At 41.4% G+C, this 26,175-nt stretch overlaps 1 protein-coding gene across 1 annotated transcript; it reads left to right on the top strand.

Annotated features, from left to right (window-relative positions):
* The first annotated feature begins 395 nt into the window (after positions 1–395).
* On the top strand, positions 396–24,823 carry EDNRB (endothelin receptor type B). Its single transcript, XM_055132090.1, has 8 exons — positions 396–709; positions 1,547–2,072; positions 17,143–17,255; positions 17,375–17,579; positions 18,705–18,854; positions 19,485–19,618; positions 20,329–20,437; positions 22,080–24,823. Exons 2-8 carry the CDS (start codon positions 1,608–1,610, stop codon positions 22,212–22,214), a joined length of 1,311 nt encoding a protein of 436 aa, XP_054988065.1. The 5' UTR covers positions 396–709; positions 1,547–1,607; the 3' UTR covers positions 22,215–24,823.
* The last annotated feature ends 1,352 nt before the right edge of the window (positions 24,824–26,175 follow it).

Here is a 26,175-nt window from a genome sequence, read left to right as displayed (position 1 = left end):
ACCTAGTAGATAAGAACTACTTTAAACACTGTTTTTCAAAATTTCTCCCTGCGCAGTGATAGGACTTGAAAATCTAAAGGGTCTGGCTTCTTTTTTCCAAGAGGGATCCGAGTTGAACTTAAAACTTTCAGGGCAAAACAACATCTTTTTAAAAAAGGAGCAGCACCCGCAACCCAGTTGGGTCTTAGAGATTGTCGCGGGAATCTTTAATAATCCGGAAAGGAAAGACACCCCGAGGCACTAAAGTCCAGAGTTGCGAGAGACGCAACAAGCTGGCGCTGGGTCGTGCTGGCTGGCTTTCGGGGGAGAGCTGAGAACTATGACAAAGGCACAGCCTCCAGGGACTCGTGGACTGCCGGGGACTGCCCTCTCCCGCGGGCAGCGCCTGCTGACGCTATCCAGGCATCGCCCCCGGGGAAAGGTTGCGGCTCGGTCGCAGGGCGCGGGAGGAGCCTGGCAGTGATTGATGGGGAAGGGACGCCTGAATAAAAGTTCTTGTCAAGGGACTGCAGAGACCATGAGCCAGCCGCGGTGGAGGCTACTCCGTCTGGAATTCTCCCAGCGTTTCGTCAGCGTCAGACCCGCCTGCAGCTGAAGGGAGGCGTGCTCTGCCTCCCGAGCAGGCTGCAAGCCAGCCGCCAGCCGCGCGCCCCGGGAACCAGGGTCCCCCAGCTCAGCGCACAGCCCCGCGCTGCTTCCGATCCGCCAGGTAAACGTCCTGACTCGGGAGGGTGGAACCCAGATCCGTCACTGGACCTTGTCCTGGAGCTGCTTCTGGAATGCCTTAGTTTGGGAAACTTTTCTTCTTCTTCTTCTTTTTTAAAATAAAAACGGGTAGATGCTGCGAATTGAGTGGTAAAGGAGCGAGCACGCGTGTGGGAGCCTTTTGGAGGCGGGGGGGGGGTGGGGAATAGACGATCCTGAGTTAAGACGGACGGTTTCCCAAGTCTGACCGACTCTGGTTTATTTCCCGAGCACTGGTAGGGGGACCGGGAGAGCCGGGCGCAGGCTTTCAGAAAAATAGGGGCTTTCACCGTGCGGGGCGCGGGGGAGTCTTGGCGGGCGGCCTGCAGACACCGGTTCCTGGCTCTCTACGTGCAGATCTTGACGTCTACCCTGGGGATCCAGTTGCTCTGATTTACCCCCGTGCCTACGCGCCTTTGACCAGGTCATCCTGGTTTAGCTCCAGGCACAGCGAAGAGGCTCAGACCTTTGTCTTCTTTGATTCGCATCTTTCCCTCCTGGCCGGACCCACCCCTTCCAGGCTGCCCCGCCCCATCTCACTGCGAGTCTTTGAACCCTAGCTGGGGGGCGGGCGGGAAAGACGCTAGAGGAATAAATTACATATACACGAGGAAAGCTGGTGGTGGAAGGACAGAGCCAGGGCGCAGACGGGTCCCAAACGCCAGCGTCCCCCGACCGGCGCGCTTCCTTGAGTTACTTTTGCAAGTCGGGCCGTTGCGGAGCGGCCGCGCTCCGAGCTAGCGGTCTGCAGGGGCGTGTCTGGGGGAGCCGAGACCAGTGTCCCGTCTTCCTCTCCCTGCAGATTGCCCAGGCGCCGAAAGCTGCTGAGCGGCCACCCGGAGCCCACCAGAGCAGGCAGCAGCATGCGACCTCGGCCGTGCCTGTGCCCACGCGCCGCCGTGGTGGCGCTAATCCTGGTGTGCGGCGTGGCGGCGGGCCAAGGGGCAGCAAGGGGCTTCCCGCCGGCCGCGACCGCTTCGCCACCTCTGGGAACCGGAGAGATGATGACGCTGCCCGCCAATGCCAGCCTGCTTGGATCCTCCACACCTCCCAAGGTGCCTCCAGGAGGGAGGTTTGGGGGAGCCCCACCGCGCAGGCAGTCTCCTCCCCCCTGCGAAGGAACCATCGAGATCAAGGAGACGTTCAAGTACATCAACACCGTGGTGTCCTGCCTCGTGTTCGTGCTGGGCATCATCGGAAACTCCACGCTGCTGAGGATCATTTACAAGAACAAGTGCATGCGCAATGGCCCGAACATCCTGATAGCTAGCCTGGCCCTAGGAGACTTGCTGCACATCATCATCGACATCCCCATCAACGTCTACAAGGTAAAGGGCGCCCGGCACTGCTGCAGGCTCGTGGGAGGGGGAGCGGTTAGCAAGTTGGCCTTGGAAAGGCGCTTACTCCCCAAGAGGCAGTTCCCTCCTGTCTTAGATCCCCCTCAAGCTTAGAAACATTGCAGTTCCTCCAGTTGGGATGGGAGATGCCTGCGGAAAGTAGATAATGGACCAAACATGATAACCTCTCAGTGTCTGTGTTGCAAGCCATCATGCCCAAAAGTAGAGAGAGAGTATGGGGAATATTGTCTGCCATAGAGGCAAGGGGAGGGTGGGAAATATACCCAGGATATCGGTGGTGGGGAATGTGCACCGGTGGAGGGATGGGTGTTTGATCATTGTGAGATTGTAACCCAAACATGAAAGCTTGTAACTATCTCACAGTGGTTCAATAAAATTTAAAAGAAAAGAAAAGAAAGAAACATTGCAGTTCCCAGACCAACAGCATCAATGGCACCTTTTGGGAAACCTGTTGGAAATGAAATCGTATGGCCCCTTGTCAGACTACCGGATAGAGGAACTCTAGGGAGGAGCAGTAAGTTGTACTTTAATGAGCCGGACAGGCAAGTTTGAGACTTTCTAGTCGGAAGGATCTAGTCCTTTCAATCCAGCTAAATGGATCATCCTCTTTTCTGATTGTGGTCCACTAGGGTTGAAAACACCTGGGGGGTTGTTAGAAATGCAAGACCACCCCACACTTACTGAGAATGTGTGTTTTAAGAGGCCAGGGGATGCATATGCAAACCACCCTGGGGAAGTATTGTCTAGGAAGACCAGGAAAGTAGAGGGGCTGAAATAAGATTTGGGGGAATAAATAAATGGCCTAGAAGACACTCTGGGCCTGCTGAGTAGGGCAACAGTTCACCTGCTGTGAATGACTTTCTCTTTCTTTCTTAATCCTTTTATTGAATGACTTCAGGGGGCAAACGCTCAGACTGGTGTGTTACTTCCCTTTACTCCTTCCCTATTGCCCCAAAGCAGATGTTGCTCCATTTTATAGATGATTCATTGAGTGTTCAAGTTCTCTTAAGAAGGTGAAGGTGGGAGATAGAGGAGGGGATCAGGCTGGAGCTCCAGAGTTTTGGTTTTTTGTCCACGCCCAGCAGTGCTCAGGGGTTACTCCTGCCTCTGCACTACTCAGGAGTCACTCTTGGCAGTACTCAGGAACCATTTAGGGTACTAGGGATCGAACCCAGGTCGGCAGTGTGGAAGGCAAGTTTCGGCATATTCTTGAGTTCTAAGTGCAATCTCTACTTCATCTAGCACATTGTGGGTCAGACCAAGAGCACCCATTTATAATTTCCATTTAAATCTGGAGCAATAGCACAGCGGGTAGGGCATTTGCCTTGCATGTGGCTGACCCAGGTTCGAGTCCTCCATCCCTCTCAGAGAGCCCGGCAAGCTTCCGAGAGTTTCCGCCCGCAAGGCAGTGCCTGGGAAGCTACCCATGGTGTATTTGGTATGCCAAAAACAGTAACAACAAGTCTCACAATGGAGACATTGCTAGTGCTTGCTCGAGCAAATCAATGAACAACGAGACGACAGTGCTACAGTGCAATAATTCCAGGAGTTTGCACCATCTTGTGATTGTTATCGGTATCAGAAAAAACCAGGCCTGGAAAGTTGGAAAGTGAGCAAGGGCAAGATCTAAACTGCCACACTGTTGGGCTCCAGGCTGCTTTGGGACTCTGTATGCAGCCCAATAGGTTAGGTCTTTGGTAGTGAGTGCTCACCTACTGGCATTTTATGATAGTTAAGGAAAAAAATGCAAGTGAAATCAAAAGAAAAATTTAAAGAAGTGCCTATGTATAAAAAGGCTTCACTATCATGAAAAGAATTGAAAATCACACATCAAAACACAACCAACGTGTATGGGAATAGGAAAGTGCTTTGGGGATTTGCTGAAAGCTGATGCTGGTACTGGTATAAAGAAAGATGGGGCTGGGAAGAACATTATATGGGATGCTTAGTCTATCCCAGGATGTCACTGTAAGAAGTGACTTTAAATTGTCCCTTGTCAATCTCTGGAAAACCTATTCCAAAAAGCTATGCTTTCAGGGAACTGTAGAGTTTACTGAGGTTTGAAGCTGGGATTTATTTATTTATTTATTTGCTTTTTGGGTCACACCTGGCGATGCACAGGGGTCACTCCTGGCTCTGCACGCAGGAATTACCCCTAGCAGTGCTCAGGGGACCATATGGGATGCTGGGAATCAAACCTCGGTCGGACATGCAAGGCAAACGCCCTACCCTCTGTGCTATCACAGCCCTGAAAATGGGATTTAGACAAAAATAAAAACAAACAAAAAACAGACCCTAGAGGGAAACACCTATAGAAATGAGAAGGGAAAAGGAGAATCCTAAGATCCTGCTTGGCAACTGGACCTTATGAACTCTGTGTGTATTCTGGGAGCAGCGCAAACTGAAATGGGCTCCTTAATTGAACTCACGGTTTCATTAAGGTCACAAATGACCTTTTTTCTGAAGAAATTTCTGAAGAAATAGTCAAGTCATACCCTGACTATTCAAATCCTCAAACCTGGTTTGAGAAACTTTAGAGCGCAAGTAAGGTGCTGTAGGAATTTTAAAAATAAGTAAAATCAGTTCCCCCTCAAATGGGAGATTATAATCTAGTTTTCTTAGATGGGCACAGGATTTTGTAAATTTGGGGAAATGCTCAGAACCTTCTTGTGGACAGCCAAGTTAGAAACTTTCTGAGATTAATATGATGGGGTAATAGAGATGTTTACTGTCCCTAAGAACCAATCAGAACACTAACTTGTAGTTCTATCAATGTCAAAACTGGTTAGGAAGCAAAAGAGCCGAGTGTACTTGTGAATGCTGGAAAAGGGTTTACAATATTGATTGATTAGTTAGTTGGTTTTCTTTAAGGTGATATTTAAAAGAACTTGGTTGGGGGCCTAAGTGATAGCACAGTGGGTAGGGCACTTGCCTTGTACTTAACCAGTCTAGGTGCCATCCCAGGGACCCCATAGGATTCTCTCAAACCTACCAGGAGTGATCCTGAGTGTAGAGCCAGGAGGAAGACTGAGTGTCAACCAACCATGGCCCACCATTCTCCCAAAACAAACGAAAGATTTGGCTGCAAGCTGGGAAAAAGTTAAAAACTCTTAAGACAATAAAGACTCTTAAAATAAATTCAGCATTTTATTTAATCATTTAACACTCTTTGTCACACGCCCACCTATAAATGAGTTAACGTAGTTAATTATCTAATATAATTGACTTGGGTTCTGTTAAGCTAGTTACATTTATAGACAAATCTGTGAATAAAATGATAAGATAAATATTGATATAACGTTCAGTTAGATGAGGGTCAAAGTACAACCAGATGCCCACTGTTTTTTGAGACAGGTGATCCACAGGAGTGCCTTCAAGATGCTTTTTCTTTTAAAACCATGTCAGCTACTCTTAAAGGCAGGCAAACTGATCTTTAATGTTTAACTAGTGAAGGCGGGCCTTCTCTGACATTAAAATTCCGGCTTGTCAAAATGGGGCATTGCTTCACTGCACCCACAAATTAGTTTTCAGTAAAGTGACTTTGTTAGGTAATTAGACATTTTCTGCTTGTGCCCCTATCAAATGATCAGAATAAAATCACCTTTCTCACTCTCTGATCCTAGACTCCCTCTGGTATTATAACAAGTTTAGTATAATCAAAGGATTTCCTAGTTAGAAGTAAAAGTTAATGGAATACCACCCAACTGAACATTTGAGGTTAGAATTTTCCAGTCAGTACACAGATGTTCTTACATGTATAAGCAATACCTGATATAAAGGAACCATTGCAAGGGTGGCTGCTTTCTCCCAAAATAATAGCAGTGCTCTTATCACCAGTTAAGAAACTGTGATACCTTAGCATCAGAAGTGTTTTAAGCCAAAGAGATAACAAATTTAAAGAAAAATGTTTAAGCAAATTTAAAAATTAAGTTTAAAATGCACTAACGACAAATGAGCTCTGACCCAGGTCCAATCAACAAAACTAATACACCTAGATCTGCCTAAAGGCATCCCTTTACCAGTTTATAACAGAAAAATGCTTATTGACAGTAGATATACATATGATAGGAGGAAAGTAGGGTTTTTTTTTTTTAATACGCTTGTGTTTTTATAACTATCCAAATGAGAAGAAAGGGGAAAAGTTTGATCCCAGTTCAGAAAAAGATAATGATAGTAAATGCTAATGATAGAAAGTACCCCGTTCAGTAAAAGAATTCAAAAATTCACAAACTCAAAACTTGGTATTTTCAGTTGACTGTTTCATATGTTCGGCATAAATTCATAAGGAGGAAAAATGGTTGGCCGGTGCTTGGCCCTGGACAATGAAAAGTTCTCCAGGTAGACTGGATGGTTTCTTGTGTTTTCTTCTATCTGGCACTTGGTCACTCCATAAATCCAAGCATCTTAAATGTCAAGGCAGTGTTTTCAGCATGGCAAGGCTCATGTATCAAAAGCTTTATATTTTTTTCCTTAGCTCACTTTAAACAAGTTGTTCAAGACTAAAGATATTTCCAAAGTCTTTTATAAAAAAAGGCTACTCTAGCCAAGACCCTGTTGTGTGAATGCCAAAGAGCCATGTCCATCTCCCCAAGAAACCATATAAGGTTATCTCGGTGTGGCTAATATGCTATAGTTGATTATTTTTGAAGAAACATGCCAAATGTTAATAAATGATTAAGTGTTTTATTGGGTGTTGACAGAGAAAGCCTAAGCTGAAATAAGATTCAAGATGTAATTTATGATGTGAAACATTCTCTTTTTGGACTTAGCAAAGTTAAGTTGGTTATGTTTGGGAGATGGCTGAGTGTGGTATATGCTATACAATTTGTGTAATCGTAGACTTCTTTCTTTCCAGTGCTTTTATTTTGGAGATTTATTACTTCTCTTTTCCTATACATCCTTTGTTGAAATTACAGAAGAAAAGGAATATAGTAAAAATGTGGAATCAAAGAGATCACAGAGGTTTAGGTGCTTGCCATGTATGCAGCTGACCCTGGTTTTATCTCTGGCACTGAATATGGTTCCCCAAGCACTACCAGAATGACACTTGAGCGCAGAGCCAGGGGTAAGACCTGAGCACCATTGGGTGTGATCCACTACCTTTTCTATCCCCAAATGTCATGATAGAAGAAACAGTGGGGAGGGAGGAAAAATGGAAGGAGAAAATAAAAAGGAGGGAGGCCAAAAAAGAGACAGGGAGAAATAGAAAAAAAGAGAGAGAAACAAAGAAACAGAAAAATAGAGAGAAATAGAGACAGAGAATGACTCAGACTTGAGTCAGAAATGTTTTAGCAAAGTTAACTGAAACATTTCTCAAGTCATTGTATCTCCCTGAGTTTCATCCATTCTCATGCCTCCTGATTTATGTCCCCTTCCTCCTTCTCTCCTAGAGCTCCACAGTAGATTCTAGAAAGGGAAAGAATCATTCTCTAGATATTAACATTGTACAATTCTTCCCCTTCACTTAGTTTTCTTAAACCATTAAAAGGGCTTTTGGATTCCATAGTAATCAGTCCCTTTAGATATCTATAACTACAGTTAGGTTTAAATAAGATATCAAGTTTACTTCATAGGGTTTGTTGGATTCATTAAGTAGGAAAATCTCTTTCTTAGCCAAGAGACCATTATGCTATAATTTTCAGCTTCTTCAGATGTCAAGGTCATCTTAGAAGATCCAGTTCAAATAAGTGATTCTAATAATAGGCTAGGTTTACAAATAGCTTTCTTAATTTTCTTAGTTGGATACTTTTTAAAATATGTAATGTATCAACAAAAGATTTAAAGCACAAGCTATGGATAAATTTTCAAGGCTAGAAAATAGAGGATAAAAATCCATTTCTTTATTGACCTATTATAGAAATCTCCCTCTACTAGGGAAATCTATTTAAGGTGAATTTGAATTTCTCCTAAGAAATAATATTGTTTTCTCTGCTTTTAGAAATTTTGTTTCAAGAAAGTTAATCTCCTTCTTATGAATCAATCTTTATGGAATTAGCATTCCCTTTTACCAAGGCATAAGAATCTTTTCACAGCTATGGGGTGCCCTCTGTTTTGTGTGTATTCACACAACAGATTCTGAGAAACAGAAACTCTCCCTTGCACAACTCCAGAAGACAATATTCATTATGGCGTATACAAATAGTGCCACTAGAAATAGATTGACATTATTTCTGACCCACGCATGTTCGTTACAAACAGTCTAAATATCTATGGGAATAAAGTCCATGTATGTCAAGAAAATGCTTTCTGTGCACTTCACCAGAAGCTTACCTAAAATTAGGTATGAAAGAAAAGGAAGTTCCAACATGAAAACGCTTGAATGAGGATGCCTTATCCTATTTGACACACTAGTTCAAACAAAAAAACTGCTCTTATCTGTTACAGGAAACCAAGATAAAAAGAGAATAGTATCCCCATCCCAAAGTTGTGAAATACAGCCACCCCTTTATTTCCCTCTTTTGACTCTGTAAAAACATTTCTCTGCTACCAGATGTTTAGAGTACATCACAAGATGGAACAGACAGTAATCTTTGAAAGTTACCATGTTTATCCTCTTGAATATGTTATTTATCTGTCCTCTTTGGTAATCTCACGCAGAGTTCCAGCCTCACTGCCTCCTTCTTCACTAGTTTACAACTAAGACTTCTGGTAGAATCCCATTTGATACTGAGAAACAGTAGGTTCTGTTTTATATCAGTCATTTCCTTGACAGATTTGAAGAGACAGAGGGTGGGAGAGGAATTTGTGCTTTTCACCTTTTCTGGCCTCTTTGAAGGCAGAACTCCAAGAGAAGAGCCAAGTGAGCTGCTGTGATTCCCAAGGTCTTGGTCGCATATGTTAAGACGATCCCATCACCTGGGAAAACACAGCACGTGGACAGCCAAAGCAGTGTTCAGTCATCTCAACTCTCAAAACTCTTTCTTTCAAATATAAGAACTAAAACAGTCATGCTGAGGGTATTTTGTTTTTGTTTCATGCAGAGAGGCACATTGGCTCATGTAGTGCTAGGGCTCGAACCTGAAGCTCCAATTACAAACATGTGCTTCATTCCCTTGAGCCTTCGCCTGACCTTCATGACAAAAGCTTCATCATATGATTTTTGTATTATATCAGTTCCTTTATTCATCCATATGTGCATTTACTATTATCGATCAGTACACATTTAATGAGTGACGTCTATGTGCCACAAACTGTGATATACTTGTGTATAATGCTGTGGAATATTCAGTAATAGTAGGTAAAGCTCAGTATATATTCAATAAAAAATAGAAAAAGAAAATTACCGGTATGGTTAATGAGGCTGTAAACCACTTGTTGGTGCAAGATGGCTAATTTTGGAATTTTCTAAAATTATGGGGCTGATTCCTTTGGGCATTAACACAGGTGTATATTACCAGTTGTCTCCATTTAATTTCTCAAGAATGTAATTTGATTCAAAAAGAAAAATGAGAAAGGTGAATTCCCCCTGCAATTGGAAAGATATTGCATGACTCACTTTAAATTAACTTCAAAAAAAGATACATATTTCATATTCACAATATTTACCCCTGTAGAAATTTACATTTAAAAGTAAATAATACAAAAGCAACTTTATGTTTTAGACAAGTAATTTATTTGGACCCTGTTCAATTTTTTCCTTTTCAAACAATTTTATATTCTAACATAAAGTTTATGAAATCTGGTCATCCATAAGTAGAAACATTATAATCATAGTGCCATGTCTTTTAATCAGTCTAATATTTATTTGTGTTATTCATACTAAAGAAATGAAGTAAGGAAGCAGAGAATTGGATCAGCATAAACCTTTGAGGCAAAGGTCAACACAAGCAAATCTTTGCTCTATTACACGAAAACTACGTTGCTCCTATAGGACTGTAGCACTATTGTTCCATTGTTCATTGATTTGCTCGAGCAGGCACCAGTAATGTCTCCATTGTGAGACTTGTTACTATTGTTGGCATATCAAATACGCCACAGGGAGCTTGCTCAGGCTCTGCTGTGCGGGCAGGATACTCTCGGTAGCTTGCCAGGCTCTCCATGAAGGACGGAGGAATCGAACTCGGGTCGGCAGCATGCAAGGCAAACGCCCTTGCATCACTACCCGCTGTGCTATCACTCCAGTCCACGTTGCTCCTAGGACCTAACATCCTTTGAAGAAGCCATTATAATGTGAATATCAGTGACATTTATGAGATTATTTTCTGACTCACTCTTCATAAATAATAGGCCACATGTATCCAAACTTAATTTTTTTTCTTTTTTTTTTTTTTGGCTTTGAGACCACCCTCAGCTGCTCTCGGGGCTTCCTCCAAGTTCTGTGCTCAGGGATCATTCCTGGGGGAATTCAGGGAACCATATGGGGTGCTGGGCCAGCCACATACTACCACTCTTGCCCTATGTAAACATTCTTTCACCAGTTGTTTTTTTTTTAAATATATATACAGATAGCATCTGGAATTGAAGCAACTTTGTCTTAAAATTTATTCATTTCCCACTACCCAGGGATTCATAGTTAAATGAGGAATGTCTGTATTATTATTATTATTATTATTATTATTATTATTATTTTGCTTTTTGGGTCACACCCGGTGATGCACAGGGGTGACTCCTGGCTTTGTACTCAGGAATTAATCCTGGCGGTGCTCAGGGACCATATGGGATGCTAGGAATTGAACCTGAGTCAGCCACATGCAAGGCAAACGCCCTACCCGCTGTGCTATCACTCCAGCCCCTCTATTTTAAATAAGGTTTAGGCACAAGGTGTCCAGAGGCTTGCTGGAGGCCCTCTAGGCAAGGCAAGGTGAGTGAGAATGGGGAGCATGATTTCTGTCATGAATTAATTGTGTTTCTCTGTGCTTCCACAAAGCATTCTGAGAGGGGCAGAGGCTGCCAAGGTCATCTTTCTCACACCAAAACACCAGAGCTAGTTAGCCTGGTGTCCCCTCACTTCTGTGACTCTTCAGGACCAGTGGCATCCAGGCCTGACCCTTCAGTCTGAAATACTGGAAGCTGATGAAGGTTGACCCTCCTTAGCTCACAGCTCCTTCCCCTGAGGATCGGAGATCAGAAAGCCGTAATCACTTGGCTATGATTAAGTTTCTGTGTTCTGTGCTGAGCTTCTAGAAAACTGTTCGAGTTGTCTGCTTGTGTTTCCCTGTCGACTGTGATAACCTGGGTCAGAGGTTGGGCTGCAGGCTTCACAGCGCTGTGAAGAGCAATAATCCACTTTCCACGAAGAGCCAAAAACAATAGCAACCGCAAAACAGGGCCTCGGCTCAGTACAGAGCTCATTTTCCCGGGCCGGTCTGCTTTCCCGTCAGTGGCCGGCACGTGCATTCGTTTTGGTTCATCTGGTGGCTGTATCTATGTGGTTAATAAAATGTGGGGAGTGGAGGTAGAACCACTGTCAGGTTCCAATCCTGATTCTATGCTCAGGAGTGGCCCCTGGTGGTGCTCAGGGGACCATATGTGGTGCTGCAAATTTGAGAGAGAGTTACCCTGATTACCCTGTATTATCACTCCAGTAATTAGAAGAAAGTTTTACTCTGTAGATTCTTTACAGTTGGTTGGAGTGTAGCGATGAGTTTCAAATTCTATTTGATATCATTCTAGGCTGTGTGTGTGTGTGTGTGTGTGTGTGTGTGTGTGTGTGTGTGTGTTACATTAACTTCTTCAATAAACTGTCATTGTTACTGTCATCCAGTTGCTCAACGATTTGCTCGAGCAGGCACCAGTAACATCTCCACCATGAGACTTGCTGTTAACTGTTTTTGGCATATCAAATATGCCACGGGTAGCTTGCCAGGCTCTGCCGTGCAGGCAAGACACTCTCAGTAGCTTGCCGGGCTGTCCAAGAGGGGCAGAGGAATCGAACCCAGGTCAGCCGCATGAAAGGCAAACGCCTTACTGCTTTGCTATCGCTCCAGCCCCTTCAATACATGTAGACTCTAAAATTAACTATCTAGATTCAAATGTGAATCTAAACTTAAGTGATTGACCAAGGACACACACACATGTATCGTTACATGTTGTTTAATGGTGAGTAGCAAATGATACCAAATATAATACCTTAACAGTACATATGTATTATCCACACAGTGTCTCTGGGTCAGGAATTTTGGATTTGCTCAGCTGGGTAATTGATTCAGGATCTCCCATGAAGATATATCAATATATTGTGTGTGGAGTGAGGGCTGCTATTATCTGAAGGTTTGCCTAAGCCCGGAGAATCCTCTCACAGCTGGAAAATTCATTCCAGCTACTTTCAAGGAGGCCTTAATTCCATGCCATGTTGGTTTTGTCATAGAGGTCTTAGTTGCAAAGTGGTAAAGAGGGATACACTGAAGCTGCGAAGTCTGTGGGAGATCACCCAAGAGGGCTGATAAATAACATGTTCAAGAGATGCTTGAGTGAGTGTCCTCACGACATGTTGGCCTGTCCCTCTAGAATGACTGATCTAAGAGAGAACATGGAGGAAGACATTTCACACCTTTTATGAACTAACCTCAAATATCATAGCTCATCACTCTTGCCACATACTGTTCCCTAATTTTTTTAAAAATTATTCCTTAATACCTTGTAACAAGTTTACAATATTATTAATGCTTATGGTACTGATGAAGTTACTACACCCCACCCTACCTTCACTACTGCTGCCCTTATGTCACCTCCAGTCCACCTTTTTATTCCCTCCCTACCCATCCTCCTACTCCTTGATAGTTTTGTAATCCAAGACGAGGGTGTATTATCATTCAATACCGTGTAGTTCCATGTTTTGTTCCTCTGTATGCTCAGTGAAGTGAGATCATCCTGTATTTTTCCTTCTCCTTCTGACTTACTTTGCTTGACCAATATCCTTCAGTTCTCATACAAATTGCATTATTTTACTTTTTCTTATGTCTGCATAGTACCCATTGTGGACCTGTACTGCGTCTTCTTTATCCTTCCATCTCTGACTGGACATTTGGTTTTTTTCCATATCCTAGCTAATATACTAAGTGCCATAATGTACACAGGCATGCATTTCCTTTCTGAATTAATGTTTTAGTAATTTTGGGATTAGATGCCAAGCAATGGAATTGTTGGGTGACATGGGAGTTCATACTACTTTGAGAATTCACATAATTGTTATCCATAATGGATGATCCAAATGACAGTCCACCAAAAAGTGAATAAGGGTTCCTTTAACAATGCATTCCTGCCAATACTGGTTGTTTGCAGTCATTTTTACTTATGCAAATTTCACTGGTGTGAAAAAGTCATTTTAATTTACATTTCCCTGATAAGCAATGGATAAACCCTTTATCATTCGCCTACTGGTCATCAGTATGTCTTCTTTTGGGAAGTGCCAATTCATCTGTCCCCATTTTTAGACAGGGTTATTTTTTGTTGTTGGGTTTTGTGGATTTTATATATTTCAGATACTAGCCCTTTAATTGCTGTCCTGTGCATAACTATTTTCTCTCATTCAATAGAATGTATCTTTATTTTCACCTGCCGTTCTTTTGTCATGCAGGAACTTTTTTCTATTATCTTTTGTTTTTTAAAAGCAAATTATGAGAATCATAAATCATCCCCATTCATGTAGATAGAAACAAAACTTCACTTTTTTTTGTTTTGTTTTTGTTTGGAGGCCATACCTGGTGGTGCTCAGGGCCTGTGTCTGATTCTGTGCTCTGAGGTCACTTCTGGCGATACTTAGGGGACCGAATGTGGTACCAGGGATAGAACCAGACTTGGCTGAATGCAAGGCAAGTGCCTTACCCTATACTATCTTTCTGGCCCCATGAAGTTTCACCTTTTGAAGGGAGGATCACCAAAGAATACGTGAACACATCTGAAACTGACATAGAAAATTAATAAAGTTTTAAGTTCCTTGATTTTGTTTTCTTTCTGGTTTGGTTTTATGGTACTGTGTATTAAAACCAGGACCTTTCTATTGCAAGGCAAGTGCTTTCTCTATTGCTTATCTACATCCCTCACCATGCCTCAGTTTTCTTATCTATGGAATGGGAATACTGGTGTCTTCTAGGATTCTGTTGAGACTCAGTAATAATTTATTAGGTCTAAATAGTTAGAATAGTGCATCCTGTGTGCCCTATTGTGAGATATGTGTGACTTTTCCTTTGCTACCCTTAGTACATCTGGGGACAATCAGAGTGATTAGGCAGAGTCCTTTTACGATAGCTGAAAACTGGGTCTGGTAGAATTCTTGTAACTGGTTGGAATGTTTTTAAAAAGTAAATAGATGTTTTCAGGAGTAATTTGCAATTCTTCTTCTTCTTTTTTTTTTTTTTTTTTTTTTTTGCTTTTTGGGTCACACCTGGCGACGCACAGGATTACTCCTGGATCTGCACTCAGGAATCACCCCTGGCAGTGCTCAGGGGACCATATGGGATGCTGGGAATCAAACCCAGGTCAGCCACATGGAAGGCAAATGCCCTACCGGCTGGGCTATTGCTCCAGCCCCTAATTTATAATTCTTTTGTTTTGTAATTTTTTTTTTTAATTTGGGGGCTTCCAAGCAATGGCTCATGATGTCCAGAGTTTCTCACCAGCAATGTTCAGCCCAGCGGGATTGGTATTTAGATGCAAGGGCCTGAGGATGCCATGCAGCTGAGGCCCTGCCTTGTGCTGGCAATTCCTTTTTGCTGGTGTTTGTTTGGGGGGCCTCCCCTAGCAGTACTGAGGGATCACTCATCACTCCTGGTAGTGCTCAGGGGACCCTGTGCAAGGCAAGTGCCTTACCTATGGTACTATCTCTCCGGCCCCAATCATTATACTTGTTTTTCTTTTTTTTAGTTTGAGAGTACACACCACAGTGGTACTCAGGCCTCTCTTCTGGCTCTGAGCTCAGGGCTCACATTTGGTGGCTCTCGGAGGCCCATATGGAATGCCTGAGATCAAGCCTAAGGTGCCTTATACTAGGCCAACCCCCTAGCCACCGTCCATTGCTCCATCCTCTGTTCTTACATTTATTTTCCACTTGCCCTTGTAGGCTGTTAGGACCCCAATGTAAACATATTTTTGTTTAGTCTACCAACGCGTGTCCTATATGTCATTATTATAACTTTTCACATCTAATTTAGAAGTGAAATTAGTTCCACTTTGAACTAGAAGTCACAATCATACACGACACAAATTTCAGCTCAAGTGCAGTGCTGGTCAGAGAACAATCACCTAGCTTACCAACTTCATAGAACAAACACTCACTGGTGAAAAGACGGAAGGACTCAATTGTGTTTCAAAATAGCTTTCACTTTGGTTGGGAAGGTTATTTTTTAAAACTGTTTTTAAGCATAGATTTGAAATATTTTTCTTTATTTTCTAAACCTCATGAACATTTGCTCCAGATGTTCACCTAACGTGATTCATTTGCCCATGTGGGGCACACCCATTTGTACTAAGAAAGGAAAGAACAGTGCTTAACAATAGATGGGGACATAGTCTGAAGTTTCTATTTTTTTGGGACTCCAAGTGTCAGCTCTGTGTCTGAAATTGTCTTAGACTGCAGAGCTTCTATTCTCTCTCAGATTCTAGGATGCTAGACAGTAAAATCCAAACAAATGAAATCTTTAAGTAAAGGTTTATTGGGGGCTGGAATGATAGTATAGTGGGTAGAAAACTTGACTAGCATGCAGTTGATCTAGTTTCAATCTTTCAGTCTCTGGCATCACACACAGTCCCCAAGCCCCACCAGGAATGACCTGTGAGGTCAGAACCAGGAGTAAGCCCTGAGCACTGCTGGGTGTGGAGGAAAGACGGGAGGGAAGGAGAAAGGGAATGAAGGAACAGAGGAAGAGAGGAAGGGAGCAAGAGGGGAAGGGAGAAAGGGAGAAAGAAGGAAGTGAGGAAGGGGAGGCAGAGTGATCGTATAGCAGGTAGGGCATTTGCCTTGCTCGTGGCCAGCCCAGATTCAATTCCGAGCATCCCATATGGTCCCCCGATCACCACCAGGAGTAATTCCTGAGTGTAGAACCAGCAGTAGTAACCCCTGAGCATAGCTGAGTGTGACCCAAAAAAGCAAAAAAAAAAAAAGAAGTGAGGAAGGAAGGAAAGATGCTTTAAGGCAGTTGCGTACCTGGAGTTCTATACTTGATCTTAGCCAAAAGGCCGAGAAGCAATGTACCTGGAGTGCTAAGGACCATGAGTTGATTCTGGCTGAGTTACTCTGCTGACATCAAAATTTGATTCTAGTGAAAAACAAGAATAATACTGGCTAAGCACCCTAATCTCCCTAGCTAAAGACCATTTTCCATTTATTCTGTTTGTTTGTGGGGTACACCTGTCTTCCTTCTGATTATGTGCTTAGGGATCACTCCTGGCTTTGCTTGGGCAACCAGGGGTGGAAAGTGGGTCAGCTGCATGCAGCAAGTGTCCTGCCTGATCAAGTGGCCCCTTTTCATGTCTTTTTAATTAAGGATTAACTGTAACCTGCGTATTACAGAGCACCGTGCTAGCGTCAGAGAGGTTTTCAACACTTCAAACTCAGTTTTGTAAGAAGAATTAGGCAATGCACTTCCATGGCGAGTCTCACACCCCTGACTACTGTATACACATGACAGATTCCCACCAGTTGGCCTTCTCATATTCCCAGTATACCTTTCTGTTTCATATATGGAACACTGGTGTTTTCCAAAGGAGGAGTCCAGGGGGAACAAATTAAAACTGGGATTTATTATCTTACTCTGCATGTTGGGACTGGAGCGATAGCACAGCGGGTAAGGCGTTTACCTTGCACGCAGCCGACCCGGGTTTGATTCCTCCATCCCTCTCAGAGAGCCTGGCAAGCTATTGAGAGTATCCCGCCCGCATGGCAGAGCCTAGCAAGCTACCCGTGGTGTATTCGATATGCCAAAAACAGTAACAACAAGTCTCACAATGGAGACGTTACTGGCACTCGCTGGAGCAAATCGATGAACAATGAGATGACAGTGCTACAGTGCTACTCTGCATGTTGATGGTTTTCCTTGCCCTGAGTTAGGTTGCATAGAGACCCCTTGTGAAAACCTCGCTCATACTCCCCCTCCCCTCCACACAGCTGCTGGCAGAGGACTGGCCCTTCGGAGTAGAGATGTGTAAGCTGGTACCTTTCATCCAGAAGGCTTCTGTGGGAATCACGGTGCTGAGCCTGTGTGCTCTGAGTATCGACAGGTAAGAGCTTCTTGAGCCTGCCTTCTATCTGTTCCACTGCTTACTAAGTTACTGAGAAAGCACTGCGTCATTCAGTGCAACCAGGCTTCACCAGTTGACAATCCTATTTTCCTCTTCAGATACCGAGCTGTGGCTTCTTGGAGTCGAATTAAAGGAATTGGTGTTCCAAAGTGGACAGCAGTAGAAATTGTGTTAATTTGGCTGGTCTCAGTGGTTTTGGCTGTCCCAGAAGCTATGGGTTTTGATCTGATTACCATTGACTACAAAGGGAGTTCTCTGAGAATCTGCTTGCTTCATCCTACCCAGAAAACAGCCTTCATGCAGGTATGTTTTACTTTTTTTTCCCCGGTCTGTCCTTATAAATATGTAGCTTTTTTATGCCAGGGTCTCCCCTTCCTAGAAACATTGATTTATGACTGTCATTGGTGTGTATGTGTGTATGTGTGTGTGTGTTTGTGTGTGTTTGTGTGTGTTTGTGTGTGTGTGGGTGTGTATACACACATATATAAATAGTGATGAATGACTCAAGCTGCAAGAAGCTGGATCACTATTGGTCCACAAATCCTTGGCTCTCTGGGATACATATAGACCAAGTTCACAAAAGAACTGGCCAGAATTTATAGCTACTGTACAGAAACTCCCCAAGAGGCTTTTAAGTATTGCATATCCTGTATTAGAATAGGACAAGGAAGATGGTATTGGGGGTAAGGTGCTTGCCTGCTTGCAGCAACATATGGCGATCCAACCACAACCAAGAGTAAGTCATCAACATAGCCAGGTATAGTACTCAGCTCCCACAAAGGGGAGACGTGAGTGTGTGTGTATGTGTGTGTGTGTGTGTGTGTGCTCGCACATTTGCGCGGTGTACTCATAGCAGTGATGAGAGGGAGTGGATGGTTCAGGAAAGGATCAGGCAGAAGTCACACTGGGATGGATGACTCAGTGGCAATTTTGCTCTCTTAAAAGAAAAGCTACCAAGAACTTTTTATCTTAGTTACCTATTAAAGGACATTGAATCAAGCAGTAGGAAAGAATCCTGATGCTCATCCTTAGAAAATAGGTCTTTGATGTAAAAGGGTAGATTAAGAAAATAAATGGTAGGGGCAGGAGAGATAGTACAGCTAGTAAGGCACTTGCCTTGCATGTAGCTGGCCTGGATTCATTCCCCAGCACCCAATGTGGTTCTTGAGCCTGCTGGGAAGAACTGAATCTTTTAGGAAGGATTTGATTCATTTATTGTAAGTATTCAGTATCAGTAGATATGTTCAGTAGATGTATAGATTCACTTCAATGGATGTGGTCTAAAAGAGTTTCTGTAGTATTTGCTAAATGGACCTACTTTAAAAGATAATTATTATTTGATGCTATGTTGTATATATTACTTTAACATTTGATATATAAAATTTCATTACTGTGTAATACTGACCTAAAATTCTCTCTTCCTCATAGTTTTACAAGATGGCTAAAGATTGGTGGTTATTTAGCTTCTATTTTTGCTTGCCATTGGCCATCACTGCATTTTTCTATACCCTGATGACATGTGAAATGTTGAGAAAGAAAAGTGGCATGCAAATTGCTTTAAATGACCATCTAAAGCAGGTAAGAATTGCTGACTCATGATTATAATTCACTGTATCACTGTATCACTATCATCCCATTGCTCATCAATTTGCTCAAGCGGGCACCAGTAACGTCTCCATTATGAGACTTGTTACTGTTTTTGGCATATTGAATATGCCACGGGGAGCTTGCCAGGCTCTGTTGTGCGGGCGAGATACTCTTGGTAGCTTGCCAGTCTCTCCGAGAGGGACAGAGGAATCAAACCCAGGTCAGCCTCGTGCAAGGCAAATGCCCTACCCGCTGTGCTATCGCTCCAGCCCATGATTATAATTATTAATATAAAAATTATAAAGAAGAACTATTTCATTCTAGTGCATAATTCCTTTTTCTTTGTATATTTTAATATGCAAAGAACAATTTAAAGTGACCTGACAAGAGATACTCTACATAATCTAACAGGGTCTAGAAAAATGACCTTACTTTTTAAAGATGAATTTCTAGGTGTTTAAGTTCCAACTCTTATTAAATATTCCATTTAAAACTTAGTATCCTGAATTCTTGCAAATACCATGGCTTTTTGTAAAGTATATTAAATATTCTGATAGGAAGGGAGAATGATGTGATGATAATGAGTCATCTTCTCAGGGTCTGACTATGGTTTTATTTCAGAGACGGGAAGTGGCCAAAACAGTCTTTTGCCTGGTCCTTGTCTTTGCCTTATGTTGGCTTCCGCTCCACCTCAGCAGGATTTTGAAGCTCACTCTTTATGACCAGAATGATCCGAATCGATGCGAACTTTTGAGGTAAGGAAGATTAAAAAAAAGAAATACTTTTATAAATAAATGTCATGCAGAAGTCTCTCCATCATTTCTTTTCGTGAACAGAAAGAATCATCTTCTAATTCTTTTTTTTTCTTTTTGGGTCACACCTGGTGATGCACAGGGATTATTCCTGGCTCTGCACTTAGGAATTACTCCTGGCGGTGCTCAGGGGACCATATGGGATGCTGGGGATCGAACCCGGGTCAGCCGCATGCAAGGCAAACGCCCTACCCGCTGTGCTATCGCTCCAGCCCCTCATCTTCTAATTCTTGATACGCAATTATGACTTTATTTTTTTAATCTCGACTCTATTTTAGAGGACGAAATAAAGGCAACCTAAGGGGACATTGGGAATGGGAAACCAGAGTTGTACAAAGGATTAGAGAGAAACACTTGAACATATCAAGTCTGCTTGTCCTTTGAACTTCATTAATCTTTCCTTGTCAGACAGCCTTAGCACTTCCTAATGAGATTTAATTCCAAAAGAGAGAATTGGGCATGGGGGGGGGGGGTGTTGATGACAGAAAGCGAGATCACTATGAGCAAAGAAAGTGTTCAAGTTAAAACCAGCATATTGGGTTTTTTTGTTTTTATTTCTCATCACTAAAAATGCAAAAGTCTGCAAAGAATACATTGTTCAAGTACAGCATGTTGTTTTTTTTTTCATGGGCATGATTTGCTTTATTTCACAGCTTTTTGTTGGTACTGGACTACATCGGCATCAACATGGCCTCTCTGAATTCCTGCATCAATCCAATTGCTTTGTATTTGGTGAGCAAAAGATTCAAAAACTGCTTTAAGGTAAGAGGATATTTCAAAATAAAAGCTTCTTGTGGCTACCATATATGATCCCCTGAGCCCTGCCAGGAGTTTGAGCCATTTGAGCTCAGGGATTACATCATTACACTTACTGAGAAAACTTATTCTCTTATTACCTTTATTACAGCTTATTAAATTATTACCTCCTCTACTGATTGTGGAATATATGTAATTTCCCATTTGGGCTATTTGTATCATAATATCCATGCAATATTATTTACTCCTTTAGCAAACTAACATGAAATAAAATATCTCCTCATATGAAAATAATCCATTTATTGATTTTAGTTGAACCAATTGTTTCAACCTGTTGTAATGAGCCAACTTATAGTTCATTATTGGAAAGTCAAGAGCCTGGCTTTTCTATAATATCTATGATAACCTATAAAATTATTTGCCCAGTTATATATTCATAATCTTATAGAGTTGGAAGAAAACTTTTATCACAATCAGTTCCATCATTTTACAGAATGAAAGCAATGGACCACTCATTTATATAGAGAGAGGCAGGCAATTAGATATTCTTAGAGAAAAAAAAAACAGAATGAAGAACTAGAAAAAGAAGGCACGGCAACAAACAGGATGAATAACACCTGTGCTTTAAAAAAAAATTCCAATAAAACTAAAACACCTAAATACCTTCCAGCCTTATATTATTGCAAAAGTTTTTAAGTAAGCTACTAGAATAATATGTGGCTTACAAATGGCAAAGTAGGCCAGAGCAGGTAGGGCATTTGTCTTGCATGTGGCTGAGTCAGGTTTGATCCCTGGCATCTCATATGGTCCCCCAAAGCACCTCCAGGAGTAATTTCTGAGTACAGAGTCAGGAGTAAACCCTGAGCATCACCAGGTGTGACCTCAAACCAAAAAACAATAGCAACAAAAAGAATGACAATGTAATATTAAATTCATTGATATACAAAGACATTTTTTGACACTTGTCAAGTAAGAACAAGCAGATTATGGTATGGTTTGGAATATCAGGATCTTCTAAAGAAAAAGCATACACACACATTTGTAAGTCATCTGTGTATGTGTGCATGATAGATGTCTATTTGCATAAAAAGTATTTAGTTACCTATTCATCAACTCTTAAAAGTACTTCCTAGTAATCAAGAGTAAATAATAAGGGATCATAATGATAACACAGTGGATAGGGTGCTTGCCTTGCAAGTGGTTGACCCAGGCTTGGTCCCTGGCACTGTATATGGTCCCTAAGCACTGTCAGGAGTGATCCCTCAGCATATGGCTAGAAGTATGCCCTGGGTACTGCTGGGTATGGCAGAAAACAAATAAAAGTAAATAACAAAAATCTGCAGTGAATTTACCTCTTGGTAAAGGATTTGAATTACATGTATGTTTTCTTACATTTTCTACTTCAAAATTAGCATGTATTATTTAATGTGATTATATATGTGTATATGTATGTGTATGTATATATATGTATGTATGTGTGTGTATATATATATACACCCCCTATATATATAAAGAGGTAATATAAAAGCATAGAAATAAGCATGACCTAAGTATTCTGGATGTGCAAAGAAAGCCAAAATGTTAGAGATTAAGATTGGTGACAATGTGATGGATCTAAGCACATAATGAGTTACTTTGTTTTGTACAGTCATGCTTATGCTGCTGGTGCCAGTCATTTGAAGAGAAACAGTCCATGGAGGAAAAGCAGTCATGCCTAAAGTTCAAAGCTAATGATCACGGATATGACAACTTCCGTTCCAGTAATAAATACAGCTCATCCTGAAGAAAGAATATTCACTTAATTCCATAGTTCTTTATTTCGGACAGAAGTCATTAAAACAATGAAGCATTTGCCAAAACAAAACAAAACAGCTGTGTGTTTGCACAATGTAAAAATGTAAGAGTGATTGTTTTCTTAGCACTCATGGCTACACATGACATTTTACCGGCTGGGTCCAGCAAGAGAAGCAGAGCAGGGAGAACTGAGACAGCTTCATTGTGAAAGCACTTAATGTTTTACAGAGAGCACTTCCACGGGGCTCTTAATAACTTCCAGTATATTTACATACAACTCAAGTTTAAAATGAGATCACTTAGAATTCCTGCTAAAGGTTTTCTTTGTAATGAATGTGAATCCTAGACAAAGGAAAAATGTGTAATTGCAAAATACTTTTAAATGAAATTGAAATTTCTCAATTTGAAAATTTTTCAATCTCCTAAGAATAACTTATTCATAGTGTCGTACCTGTGGTTGGACAAAACTGAGATATAAAATGTGAAAACAGTATAGCTGATGTATTTTAGAGACATCAGAAACATTCAAATAGCCCAAAGTGGTGAGTCAGAAAGAGAGATTAAGGTGTGTGTTGTTGTTTTTTCTTTTAATCATTAAACCTATTATATTCATCTATGACATAAGGTCACCAACAGGGAGAGAGGGGTTGGAATGCCATCTCACCTGAGTGCTTTGAAATCTCCCACTCATATATTCTACAAAGAAAATACTACCTACAATGTTTTTAGGATTATTAAAACATGTCTTCTTGTTTCACGATTGTCATTGAAATGCTCTTTGTTTGGTTCTGTCCTCTGTAAATACTCAGCTACAAGACATTATTCCATGTAGATGATTAAACAGCGGGCGGGCCCCTGTGTTTATACCTTTTTGGAGGAGAGATGTCAGTTACCCCATCACGGACAGAATGTGAGTTGCCTGGAGCAGTTGTCCACATGACAGACAAGGCATCGCCTCCCCCACGCTGCAGTGAGAATGCCTCTGGCACTTGTACCATAGGATAGTTACAATAGCCTTATTTTTAAAGATCACACAGAGTAGCCCATTTACCCACAACCTGTAAAACATATTACTAACTTTGATCTCCCTTTTGTAAATAGCTAATGGAAAAGACTTCTTGCATTGGTGCTTTTCTATCAAAGGCCAAATTGCTCTTCTAGAGGGTAAAAACAAAAAAAAAAATCCTCTTGCCCCACGCATACCGGCCTAATTCTTTTAATGCCCTTGACAAAGTGCTTTAGGTTAGTTCAGGATGAGATGTGTGTGAAAGTGTGTATAAGATAAAACGGAAGGGAGAGGAAGTGACAGGAGGGTGGGAGCAAACCCAAGGGGACAGTTTCCCATTCTTAGCCAGACATTCATCATTGGCCTGTCACATCAATGTAAAAGGTCCTGATTCTGTTCCAGCCAAACACAGTGCAATGTTCTCAGAGTGAGTTCAGGAACAAATTGGGCCCACGATCTTTAACTCTGTCTTAAAATATAACAGAGTTCCGACTGATTTGTTTTTTCCTTTTAGTAACTTGGGGACACATATTGTAAATAAGCAGCGACGCTGCTTTCGGCCAGCATCCAGTGTGATGATACTGTAAACCAGAATCCAACAATGCGGCCGAAAACAAAGGACAATAATTAATTCACATGCCAGATGGATTCTATTTACAAATCACCGGTCTTGTTTATTAATTTCTTCCCAATCACTATTTCAGATGTCTGTCCTCACAAAAGGCTTCAAACTTTGGATTCCAAATTACTTTGGGTCACTAATATTTTCAGTTTGTTAATATATTTTAAGTCCTGTTTTAAGTGTGAGCTCATTTTTGTCACCATGCACTAGGATTTGTTGTTTCCCTCCTTTTTTCCATCTTATTAGTCTTTCCTTCTCCACATCAGTATCATGATCTGAATTCATCTACCCAAAGTTTTGTATGCTCACAAGGAATCTGTCTGTACATAATAATAAAGTCGCATTCTGTAGCTTTTCTAAAGAGGTTTGACCAAAAATTTAACATACTGGTAACATTCGATGAGTAACACACATGATTTCTTGGCATCAATAAGGCCTAGGCAGAAAAAAATAAGAAAGGTGCTACTGTTTATTTTCAAAACATGGTTCCTAATATCAAAACTTTAATATAGCAAAAGATAAAAGTCGTGCTAATAGAGATGTTAAGCACATAAAACATATAAGCAATTTTAACCTATTTTCTCCTTTCCACTACTGACATGAGTATCTGTTCAAGCACCAATTAGTATTAACATCTTACATATAGCCAAAGAAATACACTTTATAACAAAACATGGGCGTGCTGTAGCTAACTTTATAAGATGTAATATAACCATGTAAAATAATGTTATATTTTGTTTGTCTGTGGTCACTTAAAGTGGCAGCTACTATAGTTGCTGAATCTTCATGTCAATAAAATCAATAAAATTGTAAATTAAGAGGACCTCCTTATTTTTCACAATACATGCAAGAATGATTAGATACTCCTTGTTTAAAGGAAATACAAATGTTGCAGGTGGACATTATTTATGTAAAACCGAATTATCAAGGAAATATGAGACATTAAATTAAAATTCCAAGTTGCTTTTGTCTCTTGGCTCTGTTATGTTTCATGATTGTGAGGAACCAGTTATACATACAGATATTTAGCTTTCTGAAGTTGCTGATCGAACTTGATAGCTTTCGGTGTACCCCATCCCTGCTCCCCATCTTTCTGTCTCTGGCTCTCTGCTTTTTAGGCAGTTAATTGTTTCATTGTAACTGAGCCACAGACTGAAAGTCAAAGATTGAAGTACAATTCGTTAGTTATTCTATTTTTATGGGCTTCTTTTGAATCTTCACTCTGTACTAGGTGTGACAAAGTTAATAAAGAACTCTATTTGATAGTGAGCAGAAATGAAACAAGGTAAACAGAAATAAGTACTAATACCTGCATGCTGGCAGCTCAGGTGTCTTTGTTTCTTAGCACGGGATCCCTTCCTTCACCTGCTAAAAATAATCAAGAATTAGCTTTTACTCCCTTTGCATATATTAAACCCAGCCTAGGGCTCTAGATGTTTGTTTGATTTGTCCCTGACCTTTGCTGGAATCCAGCTCCCTAATCTCCGCTGAGGTCTTGGAAATAAAGGTGTTGTAAATTCCAGGGGCTATGTGTGAGAAGTTGGGGTGAGGGGTGAGGGGTGTGGGGGGGAGGCAGTAACTTTATATTGCCACCAAAAAGAGCCCACTTTCTCTGGAAAGAAGCTGTCAGCTCAATAATCATCATCGGCATAATGCCTGCACAATTCATTATGGAAAGGGTAGACACAGAGTAGAATAAATATACTTTTTATTCTTGAAATAAACGTGGCAGCCTTAAGCAGAGGGGACAAAAGTCCAAATAGTGTAGAGGCCAAGCCATGAGCAATGACTCTGAACTGACTTGCTCCAACCATTAGTCAGCTCTGAAGTGACATTCGATAATCCACAGATCCAGTGAGAATTCCCAAACTGGAAAATCTCATGGGTCACTTCCAGGATTCAAGATTCACTCATGCACAGGGAATAACCCAATCATATTAGGAAGGCAGCCTCACAGTGGGAAAAAAGCACCCAAACTGCTAATAACTAGATGATTTCTTCATTTTTGCAATCACATCAGTTTATTCATAGAAGCAATATCCCCAACCCAATTTGAATGTTGAATCAACAAAATTTAGTGGGCTCACTAAAAAATTTTAGTTTACATTCTAAAATAAGGTTCTAGACAAGTGAAGAAGATATGGTCCCTGCTTTCCCGAAGCCCACAATCTAATAGAAGAGATGAAAAAATAATGAAAGCAATATAGATGAATATGGCTAGGTACATGGCAATAACTGGTAGGCAATAACTGAGTTGGTCCTTGAGCTGAGCTTCAAAGGAATTACATTGAGCTCACAAAGGAGTTAATGGCATCATTAATG

The sequence above is a fragment of the Sorex araneus genome, chromosome 1 (assembly GCF_027595985.1).
Source record: "Sorex araneus isolate mSorAra2 chromosome 1, mSorAra2.pri, whole genome shotgun sequence".
Taxonomy (NCBI): domain Eukaryota; kingdom Metazoa; phylum Chordata; class Mammalia; order Eulipotyphla; family Soricidae; genus Sorex; species Sorex araneus.
The sequence above is the reverse complement of the archived record's forward strand: the minus strand, read 5'-3'. Positions and strand labels throughout refer to the sequence as shown.

What these genes read in the sequence shown, in the direction of transcription:
- EDNRB (XM_055132090.1), top strand. Translation starts at nt 1,608, where the DNA reads ATGCGACCTCGGCCGTGCCTGTGCCCACGCGCCGCCGTGGTGGCGCTA. An exon ending in AGAAAACAGCCTTCATGCAG is followed by an intron (nt 17,580 to 18,704) that starts GTATGTTTTACT and finishes TCTTCCTCATAG; the next exon opens with TTTTACAAGATGGCTAAAGA. An exon ending in AATCGATGCGAACTTTTGAG is followed by an intron (nt 19,619 to 20,328) that starts GTAAGGAAGATT and finishes TTTATTTCACAG; the next exon opens with CTTTTTGTTGGTACTGGACT.